This window comes from Colossoma macropomum, unplaced genomic scaffold (assembly GCF_904425465.1).
Source record: "Colossoma macropomum unplaced genomic scaffold, Colossoma_macropomum, whole genome shotgun sequence".
NCBI classification, from domain to species: domain Eukaryota; kingdom Metazoa; phylum Chordata; class Actinopteri; order Characiformes; family Serrasalmidae; genus Colossoma; species Colossoma macropomum.
Genome location: NW_023494799.1, coordinates 34,449,317 through 34,471,013, shown reverse-complemented (window position 1 = coordinate 34,471,013; position 21,697 = coordinate 34,449,317). Strand labels below are relative to the sequence as shown.

Below are 21,697 nucleotides of genomic sequence, written 5' to 3'. Positions count from 1 at the left end.
ACCTTAACCAAACACACCAGATCAGAGCGGAGACTCCTGCACGCAAATTACACAGCAGGACTAGCAGCTCAACAGCAGCCAGATAATAACAGAGAACACAAAAGGAAAGAATATTCTGTCATTCGCAACAGCAGCAGCAGGGTGTTCGGCTGTGTCTGTCTCCTACTTGAACTTCAGTCAGATATATGTCAACATAGGATGTACAAACGAAGGCAAAAGGACAGAAAATATTTGTTCATGAACTAATGACAAGTGCAAGCACAAACTTTATCCTTGCCTCAACCTCTGTCCAAAAAGCTCTAGTTAATGGACAACAAGAAGTCGAACATTCTCTCTTAAGTAAACAGTGATAACTGACAGAGTCCATGGTCAAAGAGAACTGTAGCTACTTATTAATAGTTAACATTTTTGACATATTTGCACCAATTTCCTGCTGGATAAGTACATGACAGGGAATTGTTAAAAGAGCCTCAGGGACTCTAAAACTCCTCTGAATAAATCAGGATTTGGGAAAAGCACATGCTAGGTCAAACGCTGTTCAGAGATTTTCCATGATGTCAAAAAAACAAAACAAAACAAAAAAATCAACTAAATCAACTGTACATGTGACGGTCAATGACTTTTAGCCTTCAGGAGGACTGCTGAAAGATTCACATAGACTCACCCATCACTGCTGGACAGGTCCAGGTGCTGGTGGATGTCCAGCATCACCTCTTTGAAGAAACATAGCCGCTTCTTCTCAGCCTCCTGGGTGATCTCAAACACCTGCTCCATGTCCTCCATGTAGCGTGGGTTGCAGCGGTTCAGCTCCTCCAGAGCTTTCTCATATCGCTCCTTTGCCTGAGGAACAGCAGGCAAACCAGCTTAGGATCATGTGGCAAAAGCACAATGGTGCTCATTTGAGTTGCCTGAGGTAGGATAAAAACCAAAGCAGGGCCTCTGGCAGGTTGCCCATGGCTCAGCTGTGAAAAACTGCCCCCCTACATGTATCACAGCTGTATGCTACCAAAATCTTCTTGCTAGTCATGTTATATCTTCTTGTATTACTATTGATTTGTCGTCTAAAATTAACTGGCCAGGCTAAAACAAATAAAGACTGTAATGAACTATTACATGGCCAATAAAGTTGCCTTGAATCTTGAACCAAATAGTACAATCTTGTGGACAAGACTTTTGCTGTTGATGTAACTGGAATACATGGTTATGACTTAAGAGTTAGAAATGTAGTCTTGGTTTTGTGGGTTTCACCAGAATTAAGTGTTACCAGTTGTGGCGAATAGGAACTTCTTGGTGGTCTAAAATGTAGCTGCAGTACAACAAACCCTGTTCCTCCAGTGTCTAAGCAGTCTTCCAAGCTGGAGGTATCTGGAGGTATCTACATTTATGTGTTTTTTTTAGCAGTTGAAAATGTTCCCGAATTAAAAAAACAACCCATGTTTTACTCTTGACAGTGGATCTGTGAGAAATCTTCATCTTGCCTCGGGGTGCCCTAACCTTGGCATGTTTCCCACACCAACTTGGCTGTTGGGGGTTGGTGCTTGTAGCCTGAGTTTTCTCTTCGTTTTTGAATATCTGGATTCAGCTCAGCTGAATTTGCTTCTTAAAAAGAGATTAAAGATCCTAATCATCATATAGAAGGGAACTCTGTAGTTCATTATATGGTCCAGGCGTATTATAAGGACAATAATAGGACAGTCTCAATGCTGCACAGAGGAATAATGAATTTAGAAAAATGAATCAACAAGTATATTAGGAAAGCCTGTACAATACATTCAGCAAATAAAAAAAGTTTTACTTTTAATTTCACTTTAATAAAACACCTAAAATTTTATTAGGAACAACAAAACACAACTTAATGCTTGTATTTTATTTAAGTAATGTTAAAATACATCTTTACACCTAGAAGCTCTAAACAGAAACAACTTGTGTTGCAATGAAGTGAACTTAAGTAGTTGTTAAGATACAAATTCTACTACATATGAAACCTATTTTCATATTAATTTCATATTGGGGTCTACTTACACTCATATTTGACTGCTAGTTCTTTTTAGTTATAGTGCAACAAAAATGCAACTAAAATTTACTTTTGATGACAAATATACTTTTGTGTGTATTTTCCTATAGCATATTTAAGCATAATCTAAAATGTGCTATTTTAAAAATATACCTTTTGAAAAATACAGAAAAGCATATTTAGTACATGTAAACACATGTAATAAAGATTTTACTTTTAGTATTCTATATACTTTAAGTATATGATTGATGTACTTAAGTATGCCTCTTTGTTTTGCAAGTGTGATTTAAATTTTTATCATTATCAGCCCAAGAGTGTACAAAAAACTCAAAACTATTAGGAGGAGGCTGGGACTTACATTATTCATATTTTATACCTTTATAGTTTTATATGAGGAGGATATGGCCGACGGTCTGGTGTGAAGGGATAAAAATTTGTTGTACTTCTTATTATTGGCTAACAAAAAAGCAATTACTTATTAATGGCTTCAGGTAGACCCCATGACTGTTGAACAATATATTTCATTGTTTATGAAATATATGAAGTTAAAAGCCTATCCTTTGCTTTAAAGTTGAAAACAGCGATTAATCATTTGTATTAAAGAGGAGACGAACACAACTACACACTGTAGTCTATTATGAATTAGACTGAGAAATACTGTGTTGGCTGGACTTCATGTTTTCTTCCTTTATAGGTGTGTCAGTCCTGGCAGTAAATATCACAGTGTTGGTCTGAGTGCTACACATTTGCTTTGTCTGCTTGGATACTGCAGCATTGTGGGGAGTTTCCATTCACTATTTAAAAATAATCTCATTGTTCTGCTTACTGGCATCAACTACTTTTAAGTATACATTTAATAATACTTCAGTGCATAAGCATGTAATGGGGTTGGTCCTGAATGTTACACTGTATGCCAGGGCTGTGCTCCCAAAATAAACTTAGCACCAAACCTGTTAGGAAAGGATTATTCCGGTTTCTTGAGAGTTCCTCTCTATATTAGCCCATTTTTCCCCACTTTCTACTTATTGAGCAGAACATAATGTTGACATTCTTACATTCCAGGATGATGACTACAGGGCAACTGTATGAAACTAGTTTAACAGACATATGGAACACTGGGGTAGTTTGACTGACCAACAAAATCACCAGACTTCAATCCCAATTATCAGTGTGGAACAGCAGGTGAAAAGCTAAAACAGGCACATGTGAACTCTGGCTGAAAAAGGCACCCAGTCATTGGAAGAGTGGACAACAATGGACAGGTACACCCTCACAAGACTGGTGTAAACCCTTATCTGACAGGATTGGCACTGTGATTAAGCCAAAGGAACACGTAACTAAGTGATGCATGTGACTAATCCTTTGTTCAGTAAGCTTCTAGTACTATGATCATATTGTTACACGTTATGATACACCTTACAATATATCAAAAAGGATAAGGTGAACCAATAATGTGGTTAAAATTTAGCCTGCAATATGCTGACCTAAATAATTTACTGTTGTCAGACATGAAAATTCATGAGTAGTGACAAATTCATTAGCATGGACTGGCAGAATCATTCCTAGGAGAAAATGTTTTTTTTTTTTTTTATGAAAGTCAAGCGCACTCCAAAACTAAAATGCAGGGGTAACTGCTATGGGGACTATTTAGTTCAGTGAGTTCAACAACTATTCGATTTATTTGTGAAAATCTGTGGTAAGGTCAAAAGGTCAACGTGTACGAAATTCAGCTTTTGAGACCCCACTTTACTATAAACAGGGGCCCTTTTAAAACAAAGCCTTTTATTTGTTTTTACAGGTTCCATAATGGCACATAGTGCTTGGACCCCAATGATCTCTATTTGCAATGTATTAGGGCTTGGACACCGATGATTACTATTTGGCATCCTGTATTGTGTAGATGGTCATTTATGATAAATTTTCATTAATTTTGAAACAAAATTTATGAAACAGCAGGAACACACGAAGTGATTACATTAAACGATATACTTTAAAGTAACCGATTTTCCGGGATCAGTGGGCAAGAATATAAAACAGAAGACGGTTAATTGGACAGTTGATAAGGAGACCCCCTCAGCTGACCTAGCAGAATCATTCCTACCAATGTTTGTAGTTTTTCATTTTGTCAGTTTCGTGAGACATGACAACAAACATGAGCTTCTCCAAGTTAACATTTCTGTAACCAGCTGTGCTAATTAGCCAGCTAATGCTAACAGCTGTTTAAATGGCTGCTCAGGCCACCATTTGATCTATGTAGCTAGATTAGTTTTCTCCTTTCTATACACCCCTTTATTTCACACAGAGCTCAGATTCCTTTGGGAACCAAAGGAAAGAAGAAAAAAACTACTTAAACATACACGCAAGCACAGAAAATGCTACTTAACCATAAATTTCAAAATGCTTAACATGCACACAACAGATTAAAAAACCTCAAACATATAGTAAAGAATCATAGATAGATAAAAGCCATATAAAAATAATAAAAAAAATAATAAAAGACCAACAGATACTGGGGAACAAAGAAAGACGGACAGCTGAAAAAATATATGAAGATGACAAACAATTCTGTAGATATTTAAATATTGCATGCAACTAGTTTTTGAATAGCTTCATGTAACTATCAAGTTGCACAGAAATTATGTTATAGGCAACTCACAACAGGCATAGTTGCATAAAAGTTTCACCATGTAAGGCCAGCTTCAGAATTATCTGATGCCAAGAGACTTTTGCATGTTATACAACACAAAAGAGGGCAAGCTGTAAAGTGTTGCTGCCTTATGTCTTTTCATTAAAACTAAATTCAGCTTTTGCTTACTCCAATGTCTTGGCTAAGTTAAGGCTGTTTTTTTGCCTTTAAGAAAACTTCCTTGAGTCCTGCCACATAATAACAGGGTAAAACTATATGTTCACTTGAACTATACAATCGTTGCAGCAGGGAGCTTGTACTTACATGGAACAATATGTAAAAAAAGAAAGTAGTTTCTTATTGTTCTCACAACAGAGTGGAAAAAAAGAGAAGAGGTAGAAGTAGGAGGAGTGATTTTCTCAGCTGAAGATTGTGCCAGGCCTTAAAACAGGGTGTACAGACATCCTACAACTTGTCTGTCTTCCCAAAATAAAAAACACCGAGACGTTATTACATGTGTCCTTAAGGTACAGAGCAATTACCGACAAAGTAGATGCAAAAAACAACAGTGCTGCTTCCTCAACACTACTGCATTATCACCAAACAAGCCGTGTCTTGTCTCGAGTTCACAGAAACTCTGGCATTCCCATCTCCACCCATTGCACTCCCCAAGGACACACAGACACCAGCGAATTGGCACACCCTCGCAGGCCAGTGAGTGCTCTTCATTCACACCTATTCATAACATCGCACTGAAAGGAGTGCTTGAGACTGAGCAGTAGACTGAATTATGTAACAGAAATGTACACAAAATAAAGGTAAACATCACGAGAACCACTCACGCTCACTGGCGTTCACATTTTATCAGGTACACCTGAATTTCTTTTTTTTTTTTGTGACGACAAGAAAAAACTAATCGTTTCCGTGTCTCTGCCTACATTGATTTAGCCCCTACTTACACTGAAGTTATAAGGAGTGTTTCAGCCTGGACTGCTTTCTGAATGAGGCCCAACACAGGGCAGCCAATCAGGACAGAGCTCAGTTGCATACATCAGTTTTAAAGGCACAGTAACAAAAACAGCCTGTTTAATTCAAACGGATAAAGAGAGGTTGGAAAATGGCCATGTAAAAATGAACTCTGGCTGTTTTCAGTACAACAGTGTACAAGTGTTATAGGTGGACCAGGTTAAAGCAGACGTAAATAAATGAGTGGTGTTGGTTGTCACTCAAATGTCAAATGTAAAACAGCTTAAAGAAATTAAAAGAAATCACTGCTTGATTCCACATTTTTGCATGTGGTTTACTTTTGAGTATAAAGAGTTGAGTTGTTGACCTAAAGATAATTAAAACAATTTATGTGCATGAACTGATTTAGTTTGTCTCCATGTTACCTTTTCTGCCTCCTGGTTGCATTTCTCCACTCGCTCTGTGAACTTGCGCACTTCCTCCTGGGATTTGGTGGGGTCGGCCTTGGCGTGGGTCTCACGGGTCACTGCCGTCCGCTCCTCCTTACGGGCCTGGTGGTAGCTCTTCTTAGAGGACTCCACCTGCCGGACATGGACCAGAATCTGATTGCTGTGTGTTCTTTTCTGAAATGAGAAGTGCTTCTAAAGCACTAATCGAGCAGGATTATTTTATCACGCAGGGATTTGACTGGCTGATTCGTACAGGATAAAATTATCTGGAATGAACCCAAATTGAAGTGCAAAAAAAAAAAAATAAATAAAAATCTATCAATATCCAAAATATTGAACACAGGGGCCAGGCCAAGACGGGAGACTGAGGGAGACAAAATAAGGCCTACACACTGTTGAGAGCTTCAGTTACCTTTGGAGTTTGAAAGCTACTAACAATTTGTGGAGTGCAGATACTCACAAATACATTGGTTATAGCTTACAGTAAGCTTGTATTGAGTACAAAAGAACTGTGTCAAGTCTATTTCAGTGGCTACGTCTCGTCTTCCAGCCACCGCAAAGAGACGTTGTCTGTTACCAGGTTATTACAGGGCTGCTTTTTAATACCTTTCTAAGATGTCTATAGCAAAAATAAAACCATTTCCACCACAAAACAGCACAGACTCAAAATGTGGCATGTTTTAATGTCTATTTTACTCAAACAAATTACTCAAAACTCAATTCAGTGTGTTTGACTTTATCAGTTTTGTTGTCATAGCATCAGCAGTCAGGTCGTGATCACAGGAACGCTGTCAGCTGGATAGTTTTGGTTGGTGGACTGTTCCAAATTAGTTTAAATGACCTGATCTTTAGGAATCATCTTGGAATTTAATTATCAAATGTTCCACTTGGACTGAATTTGTTATTTGGCAAATTTGACCATTAATTTTCTGCAGTAAAATTTTATTATGAACATGGTGGTACAACCTAATATAATACAGCTATAGTTTCTGTGGACTATTTATGCAAAGTATGTACATATAAATCAATTTATAGAGTTGTGGACTTATAATTTCATGTTGCTCTAATTTCCATTCTTTGGGTTTGTTATGGCTATGCTTAGACAAAAGGTGGCTATTTTGAACACAGTAGAAAAGCATATGCTGCAGATATTACAAGCTTTTATTTACCACTCTCAAGTAGCTCCATGGGACCCTGCATTAATACATTACTGTCAGGTCAAGATAAACAGGAGTACTATTACTGAGAGTGCTTCCTGTTCAACAAGTTACTGAAAGTAATTCTTTCTGGAATTACTGCTGTCAAACTTCAGACAGTGCAGATTATACTAGACACTGGGTTAAATTCATTGATCTAGACCATAATCATTTAAATTACAGGTACAACTAATCCAGCTCCAAGAGGTTAAGCCATGTTAAGGCATTTTAAAACAAGGCTGTGATTAAAAAGAGCTACAATATAGAGCTCACCTCTTTAAGTTTTCGGACCCAGGGTTTCTGGGCCTTGCGGAATCCCTCGTCTGCGTCTTTGGTCTCCCTAAAGCCTCCGATCATCTGCTTGTGAAAGGCATCCTTCTGCCAGTTGCGGATCTTCTCGCTGTCCTCCACGATCAGTTTCTCCTTCAGCTCCATGTGAATCTCACTCAGCCTGTCTGCCGCGTTCATAAATGCGTGCCAGGCCTTCTCCAGGGTGCCGTACTGCGGGCCTGTGTGAAAAGAGGCAAAGCTGTAGTTCTTTTTTTTTTTTTTTATAAGAAAACTGATAAAACTCATATCAAGTTTTATGCTAAAAAAATACCCCCATTTCATTGACTGAAGAGAAACTTGGTAAGTGCCTGCCCCTTTAAGGTGACCACATGGTCAGACTAAAGCATGTGCCCAGTCTGAGGCCTACATAGGGCAGTAATCCTGTCCTATATCCTCTCCTCCCTTCCGCTGAGGTCACAGCAGTGGCTTAATGCACTAAACAAGTCACATATGTTCATAAAATGCTAAAGGAATCAATACATTACAGATTATGTGAAACACTTAAAAACAATGAAAACACTACAAAAACAAGGTTCAGCTGCTGGAATAAGCCACCATGATGCATCTCTATGCCGGGTAACTAAGTCTGCTTATCAGCACAGAGCTATCCTCCTGTCAGCTGTCAGGAATCTGTTAGGGTAACAGTTGATGTGGCAGTTTATTTTGAGACGGCTGAGAGAGCCCCTGTGCCCTCTGAGTCAGCCTCCAAAAGCCCGGTCACCTTTCTCCACCACGCCTCTCCATTTTTTGGCCCAGTCATTCAGCTGCTGGGAATAGGCCTTCTCGATCTTGGCGCGCTCCTGGAAGCAGCTGACCAGCTCATTGCATAGCTTGTGGCCGTCGTCAATGCGCTTCACTGTCCTCTTGTAGTTCCCCGGCTGCACACACACACACACACACACACACACACACACACACACACACACACACACACACACACACAGTCAGGTTAGAGTTGAAGAGCAAAACCAATCACAGAAACATGGAACAAACACATGATCTGGTACTTTTTCTTTTGTTAGAGGAAAAATACAAGAAAACGACCTCTCAGCTGGGAATTCCTGTACAAAAAGTGAGAATGGTGTTCTGAACTCTCAGCTCAGCGTATGACATCACATCAACATCATGGTGGCTCACACAGTCACTAGTAGTAAAGAACCAAATATGTCCTTTAGATCAGCCAATATACAGACAATAATCAGTTATACTGACTATAAATTTCACCATTTTGAGAAGGTAAATACATCAAAAACATTAAAGTTATCACTTTCATCATCAGCAACTGGTAACTGGTAAGCTGGTCATCATAGTGGTTGACCAGTTAAAACCAACTCCTGCTAATAAGCTGGTCATCATGGTGGTTGACCAGTTAAAACCAACTCCAGCTGGTAAGCTGGTCATTGTGGTGGTTGACCAGTTAAAACCAACTCCTGCTAATAAGCTGGTCATCATGGTGCTTGACCAGTTAAAACCAACTCCAGCTGGTAAGCTAGTCATCATGGTGGTTGACCAGTTAAAACCAACTCCAGCTGGTAAGCTGGTCATTGTGGTGGTTGACCAGTTAAAACCAACTCCAGCTGGTAAGCTGGTCATCATGGTGGTTGACCAGTTAAAACCAACTCCAGCTAATGAGCTGGCCATCATGATGGTTGACCAGTTAAAACCAACTCCAGCTGTTAAGCTGGTCAGTGTGGTGGTTGACCAGTTAAAACCACTACAGCTGATAAGCTGGTCAGTGTGGTGGTTGACCAGTTAAAACCAACTCCAGCTAATGAGCTGGTCATCATGGTGGTTGACCAGTTAGAACCAACTCCAGCTGGTAAACTGATTAAAGCTTACCAGCCGAAGCTGGGTTTGACTGGTCAACCAGAATGATGGCCAACTTATCAACTGGTAGATGGTCAAAATGGTCAACCATGTCTCAAAACCCAGCTTGAACTGGCAAGCTGGTCACCAGCTGGAGCTGGTCAAGTTGGATTTTCTTGCAGGGCTGTTATTTCTCCCACGCTGTTTGGTAACTTAACTAGCATTAGTGCTAGCCTAGCTAACGTTATGGCTGCTCAGACAGTGCCCTGCCCTAGTTAGCGCGCAGCAGCCGCTAACCCAGAGCTGAAGGACAGTGGAGAAAGGAGGCTACTTAAATGATTGTTAGCATAAGAGTTTAAGTATAGCTTCAGAGTCACTGCTTTTCCCAGCAGTCATATTGGACGCTACAAGCATTGAAATGAATGAGTTCGTCTTTAGCGCTATGATAATTTGGACAGGTGCTCTAAACATACGCCTTATTTTGACAAAGCCTGTCATCGCCAACTTTAACTAAATTTGTACTGGACCATTTTCAGCATGGCAGGCCAGGCAAATAGCGCAGGCTTATATAAACAGCAGTATGTCAGCTTTATACCCTTTACCCTGAAACAGCTACAGACCAAGAGCTCTCACTCTAATGAGCAGCCAGGCAAGGCACAGAGTCATTTTTCATCACCATCTCCACAAGCACTGGGTTTTAGAGTTGAGCCTCACTGTCTGTTAGCTCCCTTCCAGGTGAGTGCAGGCTTGACTGAATGTGTCTGCAGTAGAGGTGGAGGAGGGGCAGCGCTGTTGCAGTCTTAGCCAGGGGCATATCCCCTCTTAGGGAGGCCATGGAAATTTAGAATCAGCAGGGAGTCTGAGAATTATGCTGTCGAGCCTCTCTCTCGCTCCCTCACTTACACTGAGACATATTTATGCATGTTTGTAGGCCTAACACTGAGGCCTGTTTCCTGGACCCAATAAAGAACCAATAAAGAGCTATGATCAGTTAGCAGCACTGAGTATTGATAAGATTTGATTGATACTACTACTCTTAATGACACCTATTCAAGGTAATGCAGTTTATTCAGTACTGTGCAAAAGTAAGAGGGGGTCCCTTCACTTTTTCAATTTCCAGTCAAAACTGCCATCAAGTACAAGTTACTTATTGTTCAGTGCCGGGAATAAAAGCTGAAAACATATATTTAATAGGAAAGTACCCAGAAGCGTCAACAACTAAATATAACTTTTTTTCAGATTTGATTTACTGAGTTCACGCTTTGTCTTTATTACAGCTTCCATTCTTTTCAGGAGACCTGCTTTCAGTTTTTCAAAGAAATCTGCAGTGATATTTTTCCACACCTCCAGAATTCAGTCTAAAAAGTTGGTTGCATTTTCTGCTTCCCTCGATCCAAATGATCTCAAGCACATTCAATGATGTTAAAGTCTGGACTCTGGGGTGACCAGTTCAATGTTCTAAGAATATCAGCAGCTTCCTACAGATCCCCGCTGGTGACATCCTGTATAAATAAAAATAATGCATGGCCACGACTTAGTAAGGCATGGGAACAAGATAATTAAGTCGTGGCCATGACCTAGTAATGCATGGGAATGAAATCCTAATGCGTGTCCACGACTTAGTAAGGTGAGGAAATGAGATCCTAATGCGTGTCCACGACTTAGTAAGGTGAGGAAATGAGATCCTAATGTGTGGCCACGAATTAGTAAGGCGTAGGTATGAGATAATTAAGTCGCGACCACAACTTATTTAGGCGTGGGAACGAGACCATGCCTTACTCAGCCATGGCCACGGCTTAATGATCTCATTCCCAAGACTTACTAATTCGTTTCCACACATTAATAAGGCGTGGCCACACATTATTTTTATTTATATGGGATGTCACCAGCAGGGCTCCGTAGCTTCCTTAGTTCACAAATTTTCTTCTTTTTTATCTTTTTTCTTTTCTCAGTTAGGGCTACACATCTTTTCAGACTCAGTGTTGAGTTGTCTTCTCACAGTGGAAGGATGGACAGAAACGGCTGCTGATTTTTACATCTGAAGTAAAAGTGGAGCTTGACTTTCTCCTCTCTCCCACCTAATCTCCTCCTTTAAAATTAAGCACATGTACCTAAAGGTAAATTGAACAAGTGGTGGTCTCTAACTTTTGCAGAGAATATCTAACCCAGTAAGTGCTCCATCCTGGGTTAACTCCTACAACAGGCTTTACCACAGTATATTTTAACAATTAGGTGTGAAAGTGCGCATGTATGTGCGCATTTTGGAAAGGTAAAAGATTCCCCTCACCTCCCAAAAGCTGCCGTAGCTCCCAACGTCTTGCAGATCCCCGTTGGAAGACATTTTGGGGTCGCCCTTGCAGCACGGAATGATGGCGGCTTTCGGTCAAACTGTGGAAGAACATGAAACATGAACCTCTTCGAAACTGAGCAACGGAACGAATAACATACTGCATGTGTCACAACAAAAATAATGATGCACCAAAGATTGAAACAGCTGATCTTGCAACAAAAACAAGTTCAACCAGCCCCTGCCTTCCTGGCAAATTCTGACTAAACGCTAGAATAACCAGAAAGCAGCTTCTACACTAACAGTTCCTGTAACTTCGATGTATTTCACTAACATCTGACCACTGTGTTCATGACATAACACTACCTGGCTCCTGATCAACCTAAGGATCTGCCCAAGCAGACTGTTACAAGACTCCAGCCCAGAAAGACAGAAACGAAGAAGCAGAGAACAGGAAAACCTCACCTACAAAGAGAGCTGTGTTTATCTGAGAAAGCGAGGAACGTCTGCTCTACCCCAGCCTGGATGCGTCAGGGTGGCTAAAGATAACGATGTTCTCGCCTGTCTACCAGCTCGTCGCCTGGAGAGCTCCACCACGGTCATTCAGGCGCTTGCGTCCATTCATATGCCCAACTGACACAATTCCATCACTCACAAAGCCAAAGGAAACTCCCGTTAGCTGCCTCACTCATGCTCCGAAAATAACCTGTGTTTATTACAGCACCAACTGTTGGCAAGAGCACCTCAAGCCTCTGCTTCTGAATAAACTGACTTCTGAACAAGCTATGCTTTCGGTCCAAAAAGGAGAATGGAAGCCGAGTTAAACCCGATGACCCTTGTGCAGACTTTTCCTGTAATGCTCAGTATTTACAGTACCTCACGGCCAGGGCCCCGAGCTGTATTGTTGGAGCCAAGGTCATTTAGCCTGGCTTCCTTACACAGACACAGCAAGCAATCAGGAGAGCGAAAGCTTCATTAAGAGCATCTGCTTCCAATCCAGGCCAAAACACAAGCAGCGCTAATGGAAAATTTACACCCTCGAGGGGCACGGTGGAACTAAAAGAGAGCCTCGAAAAGAGGTTCAGCTCCCTCGCTAAGGTGCTAGGTGTTGATACACTAATGAGACCGTTACATTTCTCAAACCGAACTGGTCATGTAAGGACATGGGAAAGAAATATGTTATGACTGATGAATATTAGTAACTGTAACCTCCCATAATGGTTCTAAAATACGATATAATACCCCACATCTATTTGTTTCTCACACCTTCGAGGATAATACCCTCCTGTCCTTGCTGGAGGATAAGGTTACTAATAATGTGTGCCAGTGGAGGAACAGTGAGGCCGTCTTCCTAGGGGAGAAAAGGAGTTCGTATTACTTCCTCTAAACTTCCTGCACACGACAGTAGAGGACAGGGGGTAGGCACTGGACAGGCCACTCCTAACGGAGGCATTTCCCACAGACATGCTGAAAAGGGAACATGCGTGAGAGGCTCACTTGAGCCATGCCTGCTAATTGAAAAGTCAAATATCTTAAGGTTGACCTTAACGGAAAGCAGGGCCTGAGATTGTTTGGTGGTAACAACAAGACCTCTGGTTAAGAAATAAGATACAGAGCTGCGCATTTTAACAAGGCTTCTACATTCTTGCTTGAGTTGCTGGTAGAACTTGACACTGAGGTACATGAGGCTAGCATGAGAAACTATTTATCCAGACTGAAAACCAACAAATGAGATTATTGGATATCGTAATAATTTGTGCTAATATCGTTTGTTTGATCTTGTGATTTATTGCTTCGCCTTTAAGTAACCATGCCGTTCATACAACCATTCTAATCTACGGTTGGCTAATTACAAAACTTTATATTTAATTATAGGCTACACAAACAGAACATTACCAACTAATTAACATCTTTCAATGCCACATGGAAAGATTATAACGTAGATTTTTAATCTGCCAAAGAATCCAGGGAAATATGGCTGGACAATAAAATCTATTTTTATCATTATTGCGATAAGAGTTTCCTCAATAATCACAATGTATAGGGACAGAATAGATCAAATTACCTTACATGCTGCGTGCCAAAGTGGCGTAGTTACATTAGCGGGACTGTAGTGTTAGAAGCCCCTGCGCGGGGCTGAAGTAACTTAACCAGCTGGCCAGGTAAATGGCCATTTACAAAACTACTCTATCCTAAACTACTAGCCTATGAAACTGCTTAAAACACAATGACTGTTGTCATGGCCAGTGTTGTGGAAAATGCACAGACTGTACAGATGTATGTATGACTACGTATGAAGCAGTAATGGCTACTGACACATCCAATCTGCATCATGGTAAGAAACACTCTAAGCAATTAAATATACTGTTTTATACACATTTCTACAGACATGTATTGAAAATATACATATTTGTTTGTCTGGTGTTTTAGTGCTTCAAATAAGTGACACTGTGTGTCCTTTTTTTTTTGCACAATAGCGCAAGGTATGGAAGCCCCGAAGGGCCATGAATTCGCACATTTTTATTTTCATTTGTTTTCTCCGTATCTTGAATTATTTATATCATTACCACAACCGTCGAAATCTTTAGAAAACAACGTTCGTCTTGCCATAATAATGAGTTATTTGATATTTGTTATTATCACAGAAAAATTGAATACACAAATCTATGTCCCTTTTTTACATTGCTAAAATGTTGATTTTGCCAGATTTTGGTTGATTTGATAGACCCTCCACTACAAACCAAATCCAACTTAGCATACTGAGCTGGGCACAGCATCTTGAGATTTGCTTGGAAACTGCTAATAATCTGTTATATAGACAGCATGCAACACTGTTAAAGTCCAACAATTGCGTTTATTTGGTTGAAGACCACATTGCCAGCTGATGCATTTTAAATTATTAAGTAACAATAGAAGCTGGCTGGAAGTTCATGATCACGTTTAGGTTGTGTTTAGTTAGAATTTTTTGCATTCAAAACTGTTAGGTTGGGCTGGAATATTTTCAGGCCGTATTCTGTTTGAATCAAAATTGCACACCCTATCAAAGCCACTGCCTTACAAAAGAACCCAGTCACACCCACTTCCATGGAGGATCTCTCGCATGTTGTGAGTACTGAGAGAAACAGCTGTGTCATGCTGGACTTTGGAAATAACCAAAGCCCCTGAGATCCAGTAGAACTGGAGGAAGAACACAGCAGGCTCTGTCACAACATTACTGCCCTCTTGCCATTAACAACCGGTTTGAACAGCTGTGTGCAGATGGGATGAAGAACCTCAGTGCCCGACCACAGAGACATACTGTCCACAAGCAGCGCAAGAGACACAGAGTCTGGAGGATTCTTTTCCCAGGCTAATTCCAGGGAGCATGGGATTTGGCATGGCCTGGCAACTGGCAACTGGTAAAGCAACACAATGAACACGTTACGTAGAAATTCTAGTGCTATAACAAAGAAAACACAAAAGGGGAAGATGGTGGCCCCACGCATTGTACGTGGCACTGTGGTTTCTCGCAACCCTGCTTCCAGGTCTGTCCACCACATCTGTGCGAAAAAAAAGGACAGGCCTTCCCACTGAGATACCCACGAAAAAGAACATATCCAGGGAGGGGCGTGTCTATGGGGGCGGTAATTACATGGCTGTGTCAGCAAAACATCGAGAAAACAAGCAGCTTTCAGACAGAATCAGAGCACAGGCTGCCTGTGTGGTGAGGAAACCCCAATACAAAGCCTTAGGGTTGTTTTTTGGGTACGCTGATTAGGCCCAATCCTAAACTAAACAGAGCCTTCCTCAGAGAATTCCCAGTGGCAGGATTAGAGATGGAATGATACCGCTTTTTCCTTTCCAATACTGATATGATCCTGAATCCTACATCTGACATTTTTTCTTTAAAAAGTTTTTAAATGAGAATTTCAATTGAAGCACTTCACTTAAATGGACATTCCGGCCTAAAACTGGCATTTAAATGCTAAGAAAACTAGCATTCACTGCAGAACAGCACTGCATCCCTGAGCTTCATTGGTTTGACAGAATTCATGATTTGTATCCTTTCGTCAATGTTTTCTCACTACAATACCCAGCATGCATCACGCAAATACATCACACAACCACTGGGAATCCCCCCTACTGTGTAAAGAAAGCCTGATGGCTTGCATAGCTGTACCAATGTAGAGACACATTCCTAACAGTAATGTTATCTGGCGTCCTTCTGGATTAACCAGCCAGCAGAAAAAATAAATAAATAAATCCAGACCACCCTCAAATATCCATATCAAAGTACTTGTAGATTATCAAAAGTTCTTTCTATCTTCAAGATGCATCATCAGAAGAGTGTTTTCCTAGTCTTTCAACTGGAACATCTCTCTAAATGCTACTACGGCACTGTTCAAGACGTTTACAACAGACGTATTGATAGTTCAATGTTTTATTTTGGCTGAAGTGCCCCTCTAAAAGTAAGCCATCATGCTCAAATCACTCAAACACTCCACTACCCCACAGGAGGAAACACACAGCAACATCACACAGCGTAAGTGGTGCTATTTCAGGGCAGATTTGTTACAGAATTTGATCAGATTCACTGTTTTTCGTTCTCAGATTTCCAAACCAAATTTGTCTGTTGATATTGGCCTGATACCGACACTCATTAATACTGATACCTGGTGCCATCTGTAGACATTATGCTTAGTCCAGAATTCTTAATCAGCCTCAGGGAAACATCCAGGAAGTATATCTGTAGCCATAGCTAAATTACTTGGCTTCAACTGCCATTCACTTGCAGTGCTTTTACTTCAAAACTCTGTCTGCTGCATTGGCCACAATCTGACATTAATGTGTCTGTAATCGTTCATCAATGTAAATCAGAGATTCTATAGTGAGTTCCAGGCTTAGTTATTGTGAACTGGGACCACTTGGATATACCCCCGATAGAAGAAGACGGAAAAGACTCTCCCATCTGTAAAAAAGCTCACACAATGTGCCCCACACGTGGAACCGAAGGGGTGCCTGGAGGCTAATTAGGGGCCGCATCCCTGCTGCCAGAGGATGTTTACACTGCACCGGTCATTGACTCTGTTTGGGCCTTTGTGCCAAATCAGTGCTGAAATCTGTCAGGCTAAATCACTACGAAGTGGAGCATTCGTTGTCGTCACGGTTGGATGATATAAAACAGTATAGTGTGGGATAAAGGCCAGGGCTTTCTGTAGGTTGCTTCTCTACATGGAGCTCATTTTAAAGGACAACGTAGGAGTTTTCAAGGCAGCAGTGGAAACCAGTGCTGGCAGCCCAAAGCTGTGGAGTGGAGGCCTGGCAGAAACCTGATAGCAAATGGAAGCACATTCGGAACCCATTACGGCATTTACCCTACTTGTCAGATGTGGTTTTGAGAACACAACTTGTGGCATGTGGTACTTGTTTGAATGGCTATCTGTCTCTCTCTCTCCCTCTCTCTCATTTACTTATACACACAGTCTTCATTAACCTTAGTATGCCATATACCTTAAATCTTATAACAACAGTTTGGCAAAAAAGTCTAATTAGCCCAAATGTAATCAATCAGCCAAAACACGCTTGGTGTCTAAGTTTTGCACTGTAACTACAAGGATATTGTAGCTCACAAATACTGGAAGCTAATACCAAACAGCACTGTACAAACTGCACTGCCTGTCATCACACCTGCCTCAAACTGCTTTGACTTCTACATTACAAATGGCTTGCTTACGTGGTTTCTGGCGCTGTACAGACCAGGGTTTCAAACTCAAATTTCCAGGGGGTCACTAGGTAGGTGGTCTTCTCCAATGGGGGCAGGTTGAAAAAACGAGGGAAAAAAAGGGTCCCATGTTTTTTTTTAGTATGAATTTTAACTATGCAAACATATTCATCCAACATTTCACCTAACTTTATAAACCAAAATGTATGTATATTATATTTTAAAGGGTTCCATATTTTTTTCCCCACATACACATTTTAACTACACAATAATTATTTGTTGTAGTAGTAATAGTAGAAGTATAAGTAGTGTTTAAAATATTATTTTTGCTTAATTATATTATATTCAGATTTGCATTGCACTCTTGCTGAACATGGGTGAAGTTTTTGCAAATTAAGTAATGGCAAAACAAGCCATCGTTTTAGTGTTCTCAGTGGATTTGTTTGATAATCCCTTTCAGACCCCTGGTATAGACCTTTCAAGTCATGCCGCCATTCTGTAGTTAGCGCAGTGCCCAAATAAGAAACTCTCTATGACAAAAATGAATTGCATTTTTGAAAATTTCTGTAGTAAAAAACATTTCAAAGCCAATATATGTTGACCTGGATCCTTTGAGTTATGAGGTTGTTAAGTACACAAAATCCATATACTGCTACATGCTAGCTAACACTGCTGCGCACTGAATAGACATCATAAGACTGGAAAACCCACCAAAATAGCCCAAGCAAACCAGCAAGCTTTGTGCTAGTTATGCTGTTATGGTGGCAGTGCCCTGAAATGTGACTAGTTGGTGTTGTTATATAATAGTATTTAAGTTTAATAGTATACCTTCTTTCATTTGACACCATTTCAACACATAGCAGTGTTAGCTTCCTTGTAGCGCTGATGTAGCAACACTCATATTTCGACTCCTTAACAACCTCAATATCCAAATAATCTAGTGATACTTAGTGGAAAATCTGCACAGAATAAGTAGTATTGAACATTTCTGTTTACCACAGAGCGAAACAATGGCGATTTTGGAAAACGTCATTGATTTTACCTCACGGAGAAAAATAGCTTTGACCCAGAGTGTCTTACTTGGGCATGATGTCGACTACAACACGACTCATGACACTCTGTTGTCTACTAGCATGTTGCTTAGTTAAAAACAGAAGCAGCAGCCATTTTGAAGCCTGTACTTTTGTCTATTATTTTTCTCCATTGGTTGTTAGCTACATTAGCTTTGTGGCCCCAGTGGAAAAAAGAAGCAGACTTCAGACGCCGAACACGTCTTGACTGATCAACTACATTTAAAGTAAGAAGAATCTGATTTCTTGGAAAACTACAGCTTCAACTCCACATTCATTTCCATGACGGACAAACACTGAGGAGCTCTGGTTTGGGGCCTGTCAATGTAGCAGCCAAACAAGCGGCAGAACAACAGCCTCCATTTCAGCGGAATGAGGCCACAGCAGGGAGGGGCAGGACACTCGCACAAGCCCCTGCTGGAAACTTGCAGTCATTAATCTGATTAATGTATACAAGGTGGCGGAGAGCTGCAACAGTTATTGTTTCAAATGCCTGGCTCTGATCATGGAACATGAGGTGTTTTCCCTCTGAAGTTACCTCAGAAAAAAAGCTGAAAATATGAAAAAATGTATAGAAATCATCCATGTAGCACAAGACAATACTCAGGTTTTGGGGATTTAAGAGCAATCACAGTACAAAAACCTCAGGAAAGAAAGGATGGTTTATGACCGTGGCAAACAATCTCAAACGACTGCAGATTATCAACACGAGGAGCATGTCTTCAACAGCCTGCAACAGCTGCACTACTGACAGGATCGTAATCCTCTCCAGTCAGCAGAGCACAACATTAACGTGGAAAGGAAAAGTAGATTGCAAAAAGCAACCACAGCACAAGTGTCCAGATGTGATACTGAAGAAGAAAAGCACACACAAACAACTGGCCATGCCGCAGCTACAGTTCACTGCACATCATTGTCCACCAAGTAGAGATGGGCGATATGACAACGTTATTGTTATCATGATAAATTAAACTGGTCAGTTGAAGGCTTCATCATAGTACAGCTTATAGAACCCTTTGTAGAGAACCAAAAAACTGAGGTAGCTGATTGGATGTTAGCCCATTATGTCCATTATTAACAGGGATTTCCATTGATTTTTCATGGTTTCTGCACAACTAATTGATTAAGATGCAAAGTCATTCAGAGTGGTTTGATGTGAAATGCACAATTTTAAAGATACCTGTACTGTCAGAACTATTAAACACAGCGTGGTGATAGGAACCAGACGTCTGAAGTGTCGAAAGCCTTTCAAAGCTCCCGCACAGAAAGTTATTATGGCTAGGATTCCTCTCACTTTGGCCTATAAACGTATTTTTTTAAAGATATTCAATGGCGGAGAGGTACAAGCAGGGTGCTAGGTGGTCCTTTTTTCAGTTTAACCATTATTTTACCATGATCAACATTACATGTAAAAGAAGACACATGTAGGTTTACTGCTGGTTTCAAATGGTGAAGTAAAATGTATCAGAGTCAGCAAGTTTCTCAATGCACCATTTCACAACAAAACACACTGGAACAACTTTGTACACGTCTCAAACGCTCAACTACGCATTAGAAAAACTGCTGGAATTCCCCTTGAACTTGTTTACAAACCTTCTGTTTGATTTTTCCCTCCTGTTTCCACTGAATAAATATACCATTTTGCTTGTACCATGTGCCAACATCTCCAAAAAACTAAATGTCATGATACTTTAGCATTGCAACATTAGTTTTGACATATCGCCCACCTACCATCAAGCAATAAGCACTTACCTAAGGCGTGGTGAAATGTTAGGGGTTAGTAATGCCCCTGTCCAGGTACTCTGCCTGTACAGTGGCCCTGCAAGAAAAGAGAGACGAGCGAGGTGTTAGAGCGTCAGAGCTGGAGACGACAGAGGCACTCGCTCGTCCACAAAAAGATCCGCAGTAAAGAAGGAAGCAAGTTAATATAAGTCCCGACACCCAAAGGTGGCACATTCCAAGACAGAAAGTCAAATGCCACACTTAGAAAGGCTGGAATGGCCATCGTAGGGCAGTGGAAAACTATGCACCATCACACACACTTACTACTCCTCTGACTGAGGGCAAGTCACAGGTTAGCTGCCCAATTCAGACCCATTCAATACTATGTTTGAAAATAGGGGTGTAAATATCTGACCTCAAGTCAATTTGACTGATTCTTTAGGAAAATATATAAATATTCCATTCAGTTTAACCACGGTACGATTTAGGAATGACTCTATCCAATCCAAATGATCAGGATTGAAGCCAATCATGGCATATTTGAACGGACTGGGTATTGGCAATATTAAGTCTAGTTTTAAACCTTTGATTTGGGTTCTACTTACAACTAGGCTTTTGCAGATAACAGAGTGTTCCTATTTGGGTAACTGTGGAAAATAAACACAGTTGGCAGGGTATTTTTTTTCCTTTGATTTTATGTTTTGTCCTGTAATCTTCCTTACACTGAATTGGACACGGGAGCAAACAGTGATTAAAATAAAAGAACATAAAGCACAGTTCAGTAAAAGGTGTGGTTATAGTATACGGTCATCTTTAATTCGTAAAGAATACTTTAATTAATCTACTAAGAATCGCAAATGTGACACAAACTTTACCGTCTGAGGTCTTGTGACTGCTCAGCTTAACAATTTGCCTTCTTCTCTGAAGCCATTTCACCCGAGGCTGTTTAAAATAACCCGTTTGGCCTGATGAATGAGAGCTGAGACATGATTTCACTCATGTGATTCTCCAGAGACCTAAAGTTTTTCAAGTCGGAAACCTGACACTGCGGTGTGAGGATGTTCTAAAATGTACACCAAATCATACAGGTATGTTTTGGAACAGCATAATCTGCTGCAGCATACTCTGTTTTTCTGTGTCTGTGCTGCACATTGCACCAGAAATAACGAGTCTGAAAGCACATCTATGAATTTTATGCTCTGTGGAAAACGGCTGTGTTCAGAACACGGAGCATATTCTGCAAAAACTGCATCTGAACTGTTCCACATTAATGTAAACTACTCAGCAAGCTAAGCTCATCAAAACTGTCCTACTGTGCAGCTCACAATGGCACTCTGGTTTGACCTGGTTTTTTGCCCTCTTTTTTGATTGGTTGCCCTTTGAAAAGTGACATGACAAATGGAGCTTTTCCACTGTATTTGAAGAGTTTTCAACTTGATCAAGCAAAAACCTATGTAAGCCTGTTTGGTTAATTTACTAGTGCATTTAGGAACACAGCAATGATACCGGGCAGTAGTCTCAGCCATTGTT

At 40.5% G+C, this 21,697-nt stretch overlaps 1 protein-coding gene across 6 annotated transcripts in view; it reads right to left on the bottom strand.

Annotated features, from left to right (window-relative positions):
• Positions 1 to 21,697, bottom strand: part of pacsin3 (protein kinase C and casein kinase substrate in neurons 3) — a 47,046-nt gene that overhangs the window by 15,816 nt on the left and 9,533 nt on the right. For 3 of the 6 annotated variants that reach the window (XM_036586484.1, XM_036586487.1, XM_036586491.1), the window contains exons 2-6: positions 11,675 to 11,775; positions 8,303 to 8,459; positions 7,525 to 7,760; positions 6,032 to 6,187; positions 665 to 840 (exon numbers count right to left, since the gene is read on the bottom strand). In XM_036586484.1, the coding sequence (XP_036442377.1) occupies positions 665 to 840; positions 6,032 to 6,187; positions 7,525 to 7,760; positions 8,303 to 8,459; positions 11,675 to 11,728 (779 nt within the window). In that variant the 5' untranslated portion in view covers positions 11,729 to 11,775. Of the gene's footprint in view, positions 1 to 664; positions 841 to 6,031; positions 6,188 to 7,524; positions 7,761 to 8,302; positions 8,460 to 11,674; positions 11,776 to 12,139; positions 12,649 to 20,197; positions 20,265 to 21,697 lie in introns of those variants that run through there. The other 3 variants (XM_036586485.1, XM_036586486.1, XM_036586490.1) reach the window with 2 other exon arrangements.